The 15,062-nt window shown below is 47.6% G+C and overlaps 1 protein-coding gene across 1 annotated transcript in view; it reads right to left on the bottom strand.

Moving 5' to 3' along the window:
* Positions 1–3,079: 3,079 nt before the first annotated feature.
* The window catches only part of NOVA2 (NOVA alternative splicing regulator 2), a 34,128-nt gene continuing 22,145 nt past the window's right edge, over positions 3,080–15,062 (bottom strand). Inside the window, exon 4 of the mRNA XM_039466293.2 lies at positions 3,080–4,515. Within this exon, the coding sequence (XP_039322227.1) occupies positions 3,433–4,515 (1,083 nt within the window). The 3' untranslated portion in view covers positions 3,080–3,432. The remainder of the gene's footprint in view (positions 4,516–15,062) is intronic.

Genomic DNA, 15,062 nt, shown 5'->3' with positions numbered 1-15,062 from the left:
GGTGGACCCCATTTAGCTCCACGTCCACACTTTTTCAATGCCTCTTAGGGACCTCCTCAAAGAGAAATGGTCCCATTTCCTCCCCTCTATCCAAGGTCCTCTCCCCCCAGAGCGGCTCAGTTCCAAGGAAGTTTGGCACTTTTTTTTTTTTTTTTAAATGGGGAAATTGGGGAGAGAGAGTTGAGACAGTTGAGGAGAGGAGGAAGACAGAGACAAAGATAAAGACAGGACAGAAAACAATGGGAACCACAGAGAGAAAAAAAGAGTTTCAGAAAATCACAGGGAGCCAGACAGAGGGAGGAAAACACTTGGGGAAGGTATGGGAAGCTAAAGGGCAAATGAGAAGGAGTCGGGAGACAATTCAATGCAGCAAACACTTATTAAGCACCTACTGGGTGCTGAAGAGCAGGGTGCAAGGAGGCCACTCAGGGACTCTGAAATCTGATTGGCTAACAGGGAGAGAGAAAAAAAAAAGAGGTGATGGGTTTTTCAATGATCCCCATCCCTGGCCCCACATCTGTGCCCACTCTGGACAAACTGCAGCACAAAAGATTGAGGTCAGATTGCAGAAGGGACTTTCGAGGGATGGCAAAGATGGTGGAGTGAAGGTAAAATAGGGAAAGGTATGTGGCTCTCCACTCACCAACATGGTGAGCGAACTAGCTCACTGAGCTAGCAAACTATACCTTTCAGATAGCCCTGGCTGGCTGGGTAGGGGGTCCCCAAGAAATATGAACAGGGAGGGGTTGTTACACAGACACCCCAAGCAAACACTTTTCAGGAGGCCCAGCCTCCAGATACGTGTCTGTGTGAGAGGATTCCTGGACCCGGCTGATTGGGACCCAGACTCCAGCGAATGGGTTTGCAGAAAGCGGCTGCCAAGCAGAGGATGCAAATGATATGCAAATGAGCTCATTCAGATCCCACCTCCCCACTCCCAGACCTTACTTCACCTCTCCCTGGCTCCTTTCCCTCCTCATAGGGGCCTGGGGGGGCTAAAGGGGGATACTCTAGCTAGATGCTGTAATATTCGCGTGCGGGTAGAGATACTGTGAAATACTGTAAGGTCTTTTGAGAGGTGGAGGGGAGCAATGGCCCATAGAGCCACCCCCACCTCTAACCCCAAGAGCCCCCAACGGTAGTAGAAGATATGTACAAAGTTACATCAAGAATTGTTTTGGCACTCAGATCTCCATCTGGGTTCAGTCTGGAGATTAGGGGTGGGGCGACAATGATGAGAAGTGGGGGATGGGGAGGAGGAAGTGGGGCCTGTCCCCACCCTAGAGATGACAGGGCATGGAAAAAGTCACCCCAGTGCCCAAGCTACAGCCCCCATCAGGTGGAAGGGCCGGGGTGGGAAATTCAGTGCAAGGTACCTTGAAGGCTATTGCTTTCTAGGGATTTTCACATTTTGATTTGGGGGTGGCTCTCTAGCAAGGGGGAGGGATCTCCTAGGCTTTAGGGGCAGGCATTGTCTCTGTGGCTTTTCTTCCCTCCTTTTTTAGGAGAGAGACGAGGAGGCTGGATTTCCCCCAAAGCCATGGAGAAGAGAAGGGTCTGGAAGACCTAGGAGGGGGACAAATGGGGGAGAGGGTGGGCATGGGGTGCCCCTCCCCCAGAGATGCTGATGATGGAACCAGGGCACTGGGTGCCCTGCTTTGGGTTGGAGAAAGTGGAGGTGGTCTCCAAGGGGGAGGGGGAGATAGAGGGAGGTCTCAGCTATCCTAGTCTATAGGGTTGTCAGGCCCTGAAATCTCAGTCTGCCAATAGGTCCTTACAGCTGACCACAGCCACAGCACTCAGGGAGCCACTCTCAAACGAACTCTCAAGGCCACCTGGCTTGTCAGACTCCATCAGAACATTCTAGTTCTCTAGAGCCCCTGGTGAGCACACCAAAACATTCTGATCCATCAGACATCACCAAAGTATGCCAGCTTGCTGGAAGCTACTAAACCAATCTAATGTATCAGACCACACGAAGCATTCTGGCCCAAGGGACCCTACCACGGCTCACTGAACTCTATACTGGGCCACACTGGCCTGACAGAGCCACCAAACATTTGGCTCACCCAATTCAATGAAACAAAGCCACACAGACACAGGCATGCACACAAAAGGCGGGGGTGGGAAGGGGGCGCTTTAACAGTAGTTTGCACTAGGTCCATCTCCCATCCCTCCCTCCAGAGTGAGTTCACAGACTTGGCATGTTTGAATGGAGATGACCCCTGACAATACAGGGTTTTTTTCCCTTAGAGTCCTCCAGATTGGATCCAAGTCCCATGCTTTATTCTCTTCCAAGGAAGACCCCCCCCCGCCCCCGCCCAGGCCAACACCCACCAAAGAGGGGCGTGGAGGGAGAAGGCAGGTCAGAGACTGGTCACTGTCCAATACAGGAAGTACATGCTTCAGCCTAATGACATCACAGGAAGTGACCTCTAGGCACCATCCAAAGTACATCTTCCCATGATATCACAGAAGTGACCTTCAAGGAAGAGCTCATTGAGACATCACAGGAAGTACCTGCCCTCTTATGTTCACAGGAAGTAACCCCTGAGGAACTGCTTCCTGTGACATCATAAGGAGCACCCAGAAGCACCCAGAAAGTACTCAGTGACATAGCAACAGAGACCCTCATTGCCATTACTCTAGGAAAAGCCATCAGAGACGCCACAACAAGTTCATCCAGCCTCTCACGAGTCTTGCCCACAGGACAGGCCCAGTCCCAGAGCTGGCATCCTTCCCAGCAGCATCGTCCCTGCCCCCCATACAACCTGACAACAAAAGAGTGAACATTCCCACCTAGGAGGGACAACTCCAGTGGGAGGAGTAGCTGAGAAGATCTGGGAACTCTGGGGTTCCTGCTCCAGATGCCCCATTTCGGCTCAGACGCCTTTGCTACCTCTACTCCCATGGCTTCCCTCAGATCTAGAACTGAAAGCAGAGAGGTGGGGTGTTGTGTTTGGGGAGGCCCTTCATTCTGGGTGACCCAGAGGCTCCCTCCCCTCCTCCCATGTGGAAACAAAAACTTATAAGGGGGGGAAAAATCCTTATCAAAAAAAGCAAAAAAAAAGGAGGGAAAGAAAGAGAAAATAACGCTTTGTTTTCTATTAAAATCAACAAAATGCAATATATACAGATATCACACAGACCTGGGCCCTGGGACGGGAAGGGTCAGGCCCAGCCAAGCACAGGGAGGGAGGAAGGAGGGGTCAGTTCCGGGCTGGGGAGGGGGCTTCTGAGCCCCCTTCCCAACCGTCACTCAATCCTGCCTATGACTACCAGAAGGGGAGGGTGCAGTCAGGCCTACCCCAGCCCCATCCCAAAAGGAGCAGGACTACACCAAGCTGAGGTCAGGAGTTGGGGGGAAGGAGGAGAGAAAGGAGGAGGGGGAGGTGGGAGGACGGAGAAGGGTGGGAGCACACACCACAGGCCTCATCCCACTTTCTGGGGGTTTGAGGCCCTCACTCCCTGCTCGTAGGTGACCCGCTGACTGATGAGGTATTGAGCGGCTTGCGTGGCCGCGGGGCTGCCCGTGATGGTGACCCGCCGGTTCCGCGTGCCTGGCAGGAACTCGCCCTTCTTGGAGATCTGGATGCGGGCGCCCGTCAGCTCCTGGTACTCCACCAACGTCTTGCCCCCCTTCCCCAGGATGGCTCCCACCAGGTTCTCAGGCACCGCAATCTCCACCAGCTCCTTGGCACTCTCAGCCGCCAGCTTCTCCGCCGTCAGGAAGCCCCCGGCCGCCCCGGCCGCGGCTGCAGCGGCCACCAGCGGGCCGCCCCCTCCGCCCGCCCCGCCGCCCGCCCCGGCCCCGAGGTAGCCATTGGCGGCCGCGGCCAACGCAAAGGATCCCAGGGCTCCGGGAGGTGGGGGCGGCGGCGGGGCGGCTCCTCCGGCCGGCCCGGCCCCGGCCTCGCCCGCGTAGGATGCCAGGAGGTTGGCGGCGGCGGCGGCCGCGGGGTTGGCCCCAGCCGCCACAGCGGCCAGGACGCCGGAGGCCGCAGCAGAGTTGAGGCCCAGGCCCAGGGAGTTGGTGTTGTAGCCGTAGCTGGCCAGCGTGTTGAGCGCCGTGCTGATGGCCAGCAGGTCGGTGCCCGAGAAGGCGGGCAGGGCGGCGGGAAAGGCCCCCACGCCCGCCAGCCCGGCGGGGCCCAGCAGGCCGGAGGCGGCGGCGGCCGAGGCTGCGGCCGCGGCGGGCAGCACATCTGCGGGGCTGGCGTACGGAGAGCCGGTGGGGTTGGAGTTGGCCACCGGGCCAGCCACGTTGGCGTAGCTGATGTTGAGGCAGCTGCTGCTCTGGGGGTCTTCTTGTACCTTCTGTACGATGGCGCTCACGGCCTTGTGCACCTGCTCAGGCTCGCCGCTGACTGTCACCACGCGCTCCTGCAGGTTGATGCCCTCTGGTTTCTGGGACAACTGCACCCACGCCCCTGACTGTTCCATCACGGCTTTCACCGTGGCGCCCCCCTTGCCGATGATCAGGCCCGCCGTGCTGTTGGGGACGATCAGCTTGGCCTGCGTGCGGAGCAAAAAGGAGGGTCTTTAATTTTATTTTTAAAAAAAATAAATAAATTAGACCGGGCACGGAGGCTCTCGTCTGTGATCCCAGCATTTTGGGAGGCTGAGGCAGGGAGATTACTTGAGGTCAGGAGTTCCAGACTAGACAGCCAACATGGTGAAACTCTGTCTCTACTAAACATCCAAAACTTAGCCAGCCCAGTGTGTTGGCACATGCCCCTATAATCCCAGCTACTCGGGAGGCTGAGGCAGGAGAATCACTTGAACCCAGGAAGCAGAGGATCCAGTGAGCAAATAATGCGCCATTGTACTCCAGCCTGGGTGACAGAGGGATACTCTGTCTCAAAATAAAATAAAATAAATATATATATATATATATATTTTAAGTAGAAACAGGGCCTGGCTATGTTGCCTAGTCTGGTCTTGAACTCCTGGCCTCAAGTGATCCTCCTGCCTTAGCCTCCTAAAGTGTTGGGATTACAGATCTGAGCCACCAAGCTGGTGAAGGGAGAGTCTTTACAGTGGCTAGAGACTGAGAGGTCATTCCCCACCCCTCCTCTCCAGCATCCAAAATCAGGCTCAGCATGGCCCTTTGATAGGCACCAGTGTGGTCCAACTGGTTGTTTAAAATATTAAAATATTTCAGGTCAGATGCTATGGCTCATGCCTATAATCCCAGCAGTTTGACAGGCTGAGATGGGAGGATTGCTTGAGCCCAGCAGTTTGAGACCAGGCTGGGCAACATAGTGAGATCTTGCCTCTAACATTAAATGCTTTTTAAAAATTTGACATATATCCACAATGGTTGGTAAATGAATAGCCAGTATTCGAGGTTCCCTCAGTAGCCCCTCAACCATTCTGTCCCATGTACCCAGGACTCTTAGTACCTCCCCTGAGTCCAGCATCTAAAGGCCTAATGGCCAGTCCAGTGGGGCCCCCAGGATCCCACTCCAAGCTTGCACCGTGGCCCACCCATGCCTTCTAGTATTAAGTATGCTGACTTCCAGCCCTGGAAAAGCCTTTGTTAAATCTCACTAATTTATAGATGAGCCTCTTGAGGCCTCAGAGGTGAAAGGACTTGCCCCAAGTTTCCCCAGTTAGTGACGGAGCTAAAATCTAGGCTCTTGGGTTCCAGATCCTTTGTGCTCCCCTAGACATGGTCTTCTTGTTTAACTCTCTGTTGTTATGGGCTGAAATTGTGTCCCCTCCAAATTCATATGTGGAAGCCCTAACTCTCAGTACTTTAGAACGTGACTGTATTTGGAGATAGGATTTTTAAAGAGGTAATTAAGGTAAAATGGGGTCATTAGGGTAGGCCCTAATTTACTGACACGTGTCCACATAAGCAGAGGAGATTAGGACACAGAGGCACACAGAGAGAACACTATGTGAAAACACAGGGGGAAGAAGGCCAAAGGGAGAAGCCTCAGAAGAAACCAACCATTTAGAAACCAAGAAGAGAGGCCTCGGAAGAAACCAACCCTGCTGACACCTTGGTCTTGGATTTCTGGCCTCCAGAATCATGAGATTATAAATATGTGTTGTTTAGACCACCCAGTCTCTGGCACTTTGTTACGGCAGCCCTACCAAACTAATCTAGTTGTCTAGATCTAATCTGTAGAATGAAATTTACTAATCTGTAAAATGAAGATAACCTGAGGCTTGTGTCTGAGAAGGCAGACATACATGGATGTCTTGGATGTTACACACTGGATCAGGAATCCAAGTACTTAGATTTCAGTCTCCTTCTAACTCCAGGGAGGAGAACTCTCCAGGATGAAGAAGTTGGTCATTTGAATATGGTGATTTCCGTCTTCTCAGTTGGACAGCAGCCCATCCTTCAACCACCCGTCTGTCCCAAGCATCCGCAAGTTGGATCAATCTTAATTCCAGTGGGGACATTTCAAAACCAGCCATCTCCTTTTGCACCTTCAAGAGCATTTCTATGCATAAATTATTCCCTCTCAAAAATCATTCCCATGTCCCCTTAAACCCTGGGGGTGTTTAAGAAATTCATGGGGGTGGTGGTTTTTGGTTGTTGAAGGACTAGGGGGCAGATGGGGACTATCAGTGGGCAGGGCCACAGGTGTTTGTACCCCACAATTGAGAGTCAGTCCCTCACAAGGAAGAGTGGTCCCGGGCCCTACTTGACAACTTTTGTTCGTTTGTTTTTTGGGATTACAGATCTGAGCCAGGCTGGAGGGCAGTGGCTCGATCTCAGCCCACTGCAATCTCTACCTCCTAGGTTCAAGTGATTCTCCCAACTCATCCTCCCTAGTAGCTGGGATTACAGGTGCCCACCACCACGGCTGGCTAACTTTTTTGTATTTTTAGTAGAGAAGGTTTCACCCTGTTGGCCAAGCTGGTCTTGAACTTCTGGCCTCAAGTCATCCAGCCACCTCGGCCTCCCAAAATGTTGGGATTACAGGCATGAGCCACTGTGCCCAGCTGCTATATGAATGTCCTGCTGGACAGTCATGCTGATGAAGAGCCCATTTTTAAATCTCTGAGCCCTCGTCTGGGCACGGTGGCTCATGCCTATAATCCTAGCACCTTGGGAGGCCAAGGTGGGAGGATCACTTGAGCCCAAGAGTTGGAGAGCAGCCTGAGCAGCATGGCACGACCCCATCTCTCAAAAAAAAAAAAAAAAAAGCATTAGCTTGTGTGGTGGCACATGCCTGTAGTCCCAGCTACTCAGGAGGCTGAGGTGGGAGGATCACTTGAGCCTGGGAGGTGGAGGCTGTAGTGAGCTGTAATTGTACCACTGCACTTCAACTTGGGCAACACATGAGACCCTGTCTCAAAAAAAAAAAAAAAAAAAAAATCTGAGCCCAGAACCCAACTGACACAATGAGACACTATTTCAAAAAAACAAAAAACAAACAAACAAAAACCCCAAAAACCAAAAACCAACCAAGCAAAAAAAAACCTCTGAGCTCGGAGCCCAACCCCATGATACATGTAAATACCAAGGTACCAAGTATTGTTTGCACGGTTTTAAGAGCTACTGAAATTTCCAGGAATGCAACTATCAGTAAATCAAGAGTGGACTGTGCTTTGTTTTGCTTTGCATGTTACTAAGAGTTCCCATCATTTTAGAAAACTTAGTCTCCAGTATTATACTCCGGATCACTTTACATTTGTAGTTGTCTCACTTAGCTATGCTTAGGTGTGAGCAGCTGCCTAATTCATTATTTCTTCTATTGTGGTCCCGACCAAGTATTTATTTATATATTAAAATTCACCTCGGCCAGGCACAGTGACTCACACCTAATCCAGCACTTTGGGACTCTGAGGCAGGGTGGATCACTTGAGCCCAGGAGTTCAAGACTAGCCTGGGCCTCATAACAAAACCCTGTCTCTAGTAAAAATACAAAAATTAGCCAGGTGTGGTGGCATCTGCCTGTGGTCCCAGCTACTTGAGAGGCTGAGGTGACAGGATCACCTGAGCCCAGGAGGTTGAGGCTGCAGTGAGCTGTGACTGTGTCACTGTACTCCCATCTGAGCAACCGAGCAGACCCTGTCTCAAAAACAACAAACAAAAAAATAAAATAAAATTCATCTTGTTTTATAACAAATCACCTTCCTTTTATTCTTTATTTTAAAGCGTCTCATGGGATAAATAAAACACAGTATATCCATACAATGAAATATTTGGCAATAAATTGAATGAACAAAATACTGATACATGCTATAGCATGGATGAATCTAGAAAACATTATACTAAGTGAAAGAAACCAGTTACAAAAGACTACATCTGAGTTCATTTACATAAATGTCCAGAATATGCAAATCCACAGAGCCAAAAAGTAGATTTGTGGTTGCCAGGGAATGGGAGGAAGGGGATTAGGGGTGACTGCCTACAGGTATAAGGTTTCTTTTGGGGTAAAAAGTTCTGGAATTAGATAGTGTTGATGGTTGACCAAATACTGTATGATTCCTTTTACAGAAATGTCCAGAATAGGCAAATCTATAGACACAGAAAGTTTATTTGTGGTGGCCCGGGGATAGGGGGAGGATGAGTTGAGATGAGGGATTGAGAGGTCATAGCTAAGGCTATCAAGATTTCTTTTGGAGGCCAGGCTTGGTGGCTGATGCCTGTAATCCTAGCATTTTGGGAGGCAGAAGCTGGAGGATTGCTTGAGCCCAGGAGTTAGAGATCAGCCTGGGTGAAACCTCATTCGACAAAAAATAAAAATAAATTAACTGGATGCAGTGGTGTGCACCTGTATTCTCAGCTACTCAGGAGGCTAAGGGATCGCTTGAGCCCAGGAGTTTGAGGCTGCAGTGAGCTATAATAGGTGACAATGCACTCCAGCCTGGGTGACAGTACAAGACCCTGCCTCTAAACAAAGAAAGAAAAAAATGATTTATTTTGGAGGCAATGAAAACATTCCAAAACAGATTATGGCAACAGGTGTACTATGTGAATATAATAAAAGCCATTGAGCTGTACACTATCATGTATTTTATGTTTCATTTTTTTTTAATAGACAGGGTATTGCTCTGACACCCAGGCTGGAGTGCAATGGTGCAGTCGGAGCTCACTGCAGCCTTGTGCTCCTGGGCTCAAGTGAGCCTCCTGCCTCAGCCTCCTAAAGTGCTGGGATTACAGGCATGAGCCCCCATACTAGGCCTAGAGCCATATACTTTAAATGGGTGAGTTGTATGTATGTGAATTATATCTCAATAAAGCTGTCAAAAAGTCATATGAGTGTAGGTATGTCTATATATGTATATATCTATAGTGTTTTAGAGCGTAAAGTGGACATGACAAAATATTTGTAGGAGAAAGGGGGTATTGCTGTGACAGAGCTGTCCATGTTTTGTTCCCTGTAGGTCTCCCTGACTTTATTTTGATTGATTGATTGATTGATTTGACACAGTGACTCTGTCTCCCAGGCTGGAGACAAGCACCATCTTGGCTCACTGCAACCCCCACCTCCCATGTTCAAGCAATTCTGAAGTGACCCGAGATCATGCAACTGCACTTCAACCTGTGTAACAGAATGAGATTCCATCTCAAAAAAATAAAAAATAAAAGAAAAAAATCTGGGCATGGTGGTTCATGCCTATAATCCCAGCATTTTGAGAGTCTGAAGGGGTCAGAGATTGCAAGTTTGAGACCACCTGGGCAACATGGCAAAACCTGGTCTCTATAAAAAGTACAAAATTTAACTGGACATGGTGGTGCATGCCTGTAGTACCAACTACTCGGGAGGCTGAGGTGGGAGCACACCCTGAGCCCAAGAGGCGGAGGTTGCAGTGAGCCAAAATGGCATCACTGTACTCCAGCCCGGGTGATGGAGCCAGACCTTGTCTCAAAAGAAAAAAGAAAATGGAAAAAGAATCTTCTGATTTGTTAAGTGTTTGGAAGTATAAGAAAAAAAATTCTTCCTCTATTTTAGGGTAAAAGAAAATAATGAGGTGTAACAACTAAATACAAAGTATGAATGTTGACTGAATCTTGGATTGAAAAATCCTCTATAGCTATAAAAGATATTTAGGGCAATTTGAATATGGACTTTCCAATGAGATAATAGTATAGAATTAGCATTTTTGTTTGTTTTTGCTCTTAGGTGTGATGCTGGTAATACAATAACGTAGGAGACTGTCCTTGGAAGATACATATTTAAGAACTTAGGAGTAAAAAAAAAAAAAAAAAAATCCGGGCATGGTGGCTCATGCCTGTAATCTCAGCACTTTGGGAGGCCCAGGCGTGCAGATCACTTGAGCTCAGGAGTTTGAGACCAACCTAGCCAACATGGTGAAACTCTGTCTCTGCTAAAAATAAAAAAAATTAGCCAGGTGTGGCGGCACGCACGTCTACATTTCCAGTTACTTGGTAGGCTGAGGCAGGAGAATCGCTTGAACTCGGGAGGCAGAGGGTACAGTGAGCAGAGATTGAGCCTCTGCACTCCACTCAAAAAAACAGAGTCATGAGGTCTACAATTTATTTTCAGATGGATCAGAAAAACAAATCAAGACAAAAATTGTGTGTGCGTGTGTGTGTGTGCGCGCGTGTGTACACACATGCATATGCATGTGTTCATGCATGCACAAATGTTAACAACTGGTGAATCTAAGCTCAGTGTATAGGGACTATCCTTAAATGTTTTCAAAATAAACAGGAAAAAAAATCTATGCCCTAGCATTCCCTTTTCCTCTTCTCTGCTTTATTTTTCTTCATAGTATTTTTCACTCTCTAACATCCTCTATATTTTACTTACCTCCCTGTTTATTTTGTGTTTCTCTGTAAAAGAATTTCAAATCCACGAAGTTAGAGATTTTTGTCTGCATTGTTACTACTGGGTTTTCAGTGCCCAGAAAAGTGCCTGGGACACAGTAGATACTCAACAAAGGGTGGGGGAATAAATAGACAGATGAAGACTGAAGGATGACACACCCACAGGCCCAAGCGGGAAGGGGATTGGGTGGAGGCAGCAGGTGTATCTCACCTGGTGGCGGTGGGGAGTGATAGAGTACCGTGCAACTGGGCCACCAAACTCAGCCTGATGGTCATTTTCTAGATGAGTTGGAAATGCTGATTTGTAAAATGTGAAGCATCCTAGTTTTTAAATGTTGGCAACCTCTTCAAAATGTCTAAGGACCACTGTGTAGTATAAACAATGCAATATACGAGTCAGGCTACCCATTTGAAGTCTGTGCATACAAATCCCCAAAGAGCTGCCTTAGACTCTGAAGTCACCTGCTTGGATTTAAATCCTGGCTCTCCCACTGATGCTGGGCAAGGGATCTAACCTCTTTGAGGATCAGTTTTCTCATTTGTAAAACAGGGATATTCAAACCTCCTCCATAGGACTACTATGAGGCTTAATTGAGCTTATGCATGAAATGGTGAGCTTGAAATCCAAGCACAACCACAAGTAGCTGGAAGTGAGTGTTAGCTGTGTCCTTCAGGTGACTCACAACTGCTACCATTGGCAGATTACACCTCAGTCCCCATGTTTCTGCTTGGCCCTGTGGGTGATGTCATCATCCATCCATTCAAATAAGCAACATGTGCCGAGCACGTACTGTGTGCCAAGCATAGGGCATCGTGCATGTGTGCAATTAATATATGCCCATAGAAGCACTCAAGAAATGATTATTGTCATTGTTATCCCCATGGATAGAGCTGGATCTAAATCCCACATCTGTGGTACAGCTATTATGGCAAACAGTCTGGCAGTCCTTCAAAAAGTTGAACATAGATTTATCATATGTCCCAACAATTCCACCCTAGGTATCTTCCAGAGAGCTGAAAACATATATCTACAACAAAACTTGTATATGAATGTTCAGAAGCATTACTCATCATAGCTAAAATAGAAACAGCTGGGCACAGTGGCTCAACACCTGTAATCCCAGTATTTTGGGAGGCCGAGGTGGATGGATCATGAGGTCAGGAGTTCAAGACCAGCCTGTCCAAGATGGTGAAACCCCATCTCTACTAAAAATACAAAAATCAGCCGGGTGTGGTGGTGGGTGCCTGTAATCCCAACTATTCGGGAGGCTGAGGCAGAGAACTGCTTGAACCCAGGAGGCGGAGGTTGCAGTGAGCTGAGATCATGCCACTGTACTCCAGCTTGAGTGATAGAGCAAGATTCTGTCTCAAACAAATAAACAAACAAACGAAAACAAAGGGAGAAACAACCTAAATGTCTATCAACTGATGAACAGACAAGCAAAATGTGGTCTATGCATACAATGAAACATTATTTGGCTATAAAAAGGAGTAACATTTTGACACATGCTACAATATAGATAAATCTCGAAAGCATTACATTAAGTCAAGAAAGCCAGACACAAAAGGCCATATATTATATGATTCTGTTTATATAAAAGATCCAGAATAGGCAAATCCAGAGACTAAAAGTAGATTAGAAGCTGGAAGAGGCTGATATTAGGATCTGGGGGAATGGTGACTGACTGCTGATGGGCACGGGGTTTCTTTTTGGCATGATGAAATTGTTCTGGAATTAGATGGTAATTGATGTACCACTCTGTGAACATACAACAAGACTACTGAACGGTATACTTCTAAACAGTAAAGTTTATAGTATGCAAATTAAATCTCAACAGAGCTTTTATTTATTTATTTATTTATTTAAAATCACCAGGAAAAACCAACAGCCTGACCAATCAAAGGAATGGAACAGCATGTTCACAGCCAGAACCAGGAGTAATATGGTATTTCGTCTGTGATGCAGTATTTTAGAGTAGTGAAGGAAGGATATATTAGCCAAGAAAAGGTTTGAGTACAAGGGGTTAATCATATGGGAAAAATAAAGTTAGGTTTTTAAAAAATCTTTTATTTATTTTATTTTTTAATAGAGACGGGGTTTCTCCATGTTTGTCAGGCTGGTCTGAAACTCCTGGCCTCAAGTGATCTGCCCGCCTTGGCCTCCCAAATTCCTGGGATTACAGGCACAAGCCACCGTGCCCAGCAAAGTTCGGTTTTAAGAAAATTCCTACCTACCTCTTCCATCTCCTAGCTGGTGGTCTATAAAAGTCCCTTTACTTCTCAGAGCCTCTTTTTCCGTATCTGTAAAATGGGCATACTATTCCTGATCCAAACAATCTGTGCAAATATTCAGTGAGAGACTGGCAGCCTGCTCTCTGGTAGCCACTCAGTCAGCAGGGTTGCTGCTTTTAAAACACAGCAAGGTCCAAGTCCTAGGTTTTTGTTTTTGGCTTTTTTTTTTTTGAGACAAAATCTTGCTCTGTGAACCAGGCTGGAGTGCAGTGGTGTGATCTCGGCTCACTGCAACCTCCACCTCCCAGGTTCAAGTGGTTCTCCTGCCTCAGCCTCTGGAGTAGCTGGAATTACAGGTGCCTGCCACCATGCCCAGCTAATTTTCGTATTTTTAGTAGAGAGGGGGTTTCATCATGTTGGCCAAACTGGTCTGGAACTCCTGGCCTCAAGTGATCCACCCACCTCGGCCTCCCAAGGAGCAGGGATTACAGGTGTGAACCATTACATCCAGACTCCTAATTTGTTCTTTAGTAACTGTATGACCTTAGGCAAATGTCTTCACCTCTCTGTGCCTCACCTTTCTCATCTCCAGCATTAGTATAACCACACCTACCCTATATTATTATTGGAAACCTTCTCCTTCCTCTTTTTTTTTTTTTTTTTTTTTTTTAAGACACAGTCTTGCTCTGTCACCCAGGCATGATCTGTGCAGTGGCATGATCTCGGCTCACGGCAACCTCTGCCTCCCAGGATCAAGGGATTCTCCTGCCACAGCCTCCTAATAGCTGAGACTACAGGCGTGTGTCACCATGCCCAGCAATTTTTCTAGAAAATGGGGTAATAATAACACCTTTCTTAGGGTTGTGGCAGAACAAGCATTTTTTTTGTACTTTTAGTAGAGAAGGGGTTTTGCCATATTGGCCATGCTGGACTTGAACTCCTGACCTCAGGTGATCTATCCGCCTCGGCCTTTCAAAGTGTTGGGATTAGAGGTGTGAGCTACTCTCCTGGCCTGTTATTGGAAACTTTCAATGACTAAAGTGATGACCAGTGCCTAGCACATGGGAAGCCCTAAGACGATGGCAGCTGCCTTCATAGTAGACCCTGCATTGTGGAACCACAGCGTCTTAGAAAGATCTGCAGATGCAGACTCACAGAATGTTGGAATTCCAGGACATCAGAACAGTAGAATCTTAGATAATACATGCTTAGAATCTTGGAATCACAGAGCCATAGAATTGTTGAAGTTTTAGAGCCAGAAGGACCACAGACCATCTGCCCCAGTGATTTGCAAGCCCATGGAAATTTTCAACTACTACTGCTACCACGACTACTACTACCACCAATAACAACAAAAGCAGCATCAACAGCTAACGCAGTTTAATACAGTAACTTATCTAGGTTCTACCACAACCCTAAGAAAGGTGTTATTATTACCCCATTTTCTAGATTGGGAAATAGAGGCACAAAGAAGGAACTTGTATAAGTTCTTTCACAGGTAATGAGCAGTAGAGTCAGGATCCGATCCCAGGCCAGAATCCATGCTCAGATTACTAAGCCTTACCAGAAATATTGATTCAGTGGTTCTGGGCTAGGACCCATGAATCTGCATTTTAAGCTACCCAGACGACTCAGATATCAGCTAGGGCTGAGAACCACTGGTGTAACCCAGAGGTGGCAATCTGGTGATCCTCAGGCCCCTGTCAGGCTACAGCCATATATATTTTTTTGACCTTCATAGTGTTTTAAAACAGAGTTGGCCTAGCCCAATGGCTCATGCCTGTAATCCCAGCCCTTTGGGAAGCCAAGGTGGGTGGATTGCTTGAGTTCAGGAGTTTGACACGAGCCTGGGCAACATGGTAAAACCTTGTCTCTACAAAAAATACAAAAATTAGCTAAGGGATGGACGCAGTGGCTCACACCTGTAATCCCAGCACTTTGGGAGGCCGAGGCGGGCAGATCACCTATGTTCAGGAGTTCAAGACCAGCCTGGCCAACATGGTAAAACCCCGTCTCTACTAAAAATACAAGAAATTAGCCGGGCATGGTAACAGAAGCCTGTAAT

Source organism: Saimiri boliviensis, chromosome 14, assembly GCF_048565385.1.
Source record: "Saimiri boliviensis isolate mSaiBol1 chromosome 14, mSaiBol1.pri, whole genome shotgun sequence".
Classification (NCBI taxonomy): domain Eukaryota; kingdom Metazoa; phylum Chordata; class Mammalia; order Primates; family Cebidae; genus Saimiri; species Saimiri boliviensis.
The sequence above is the reverse complement of the archived record's forward strand: the minus strand, read 5'-3'. Positions and strand labels throughout refer to the sequence as shown.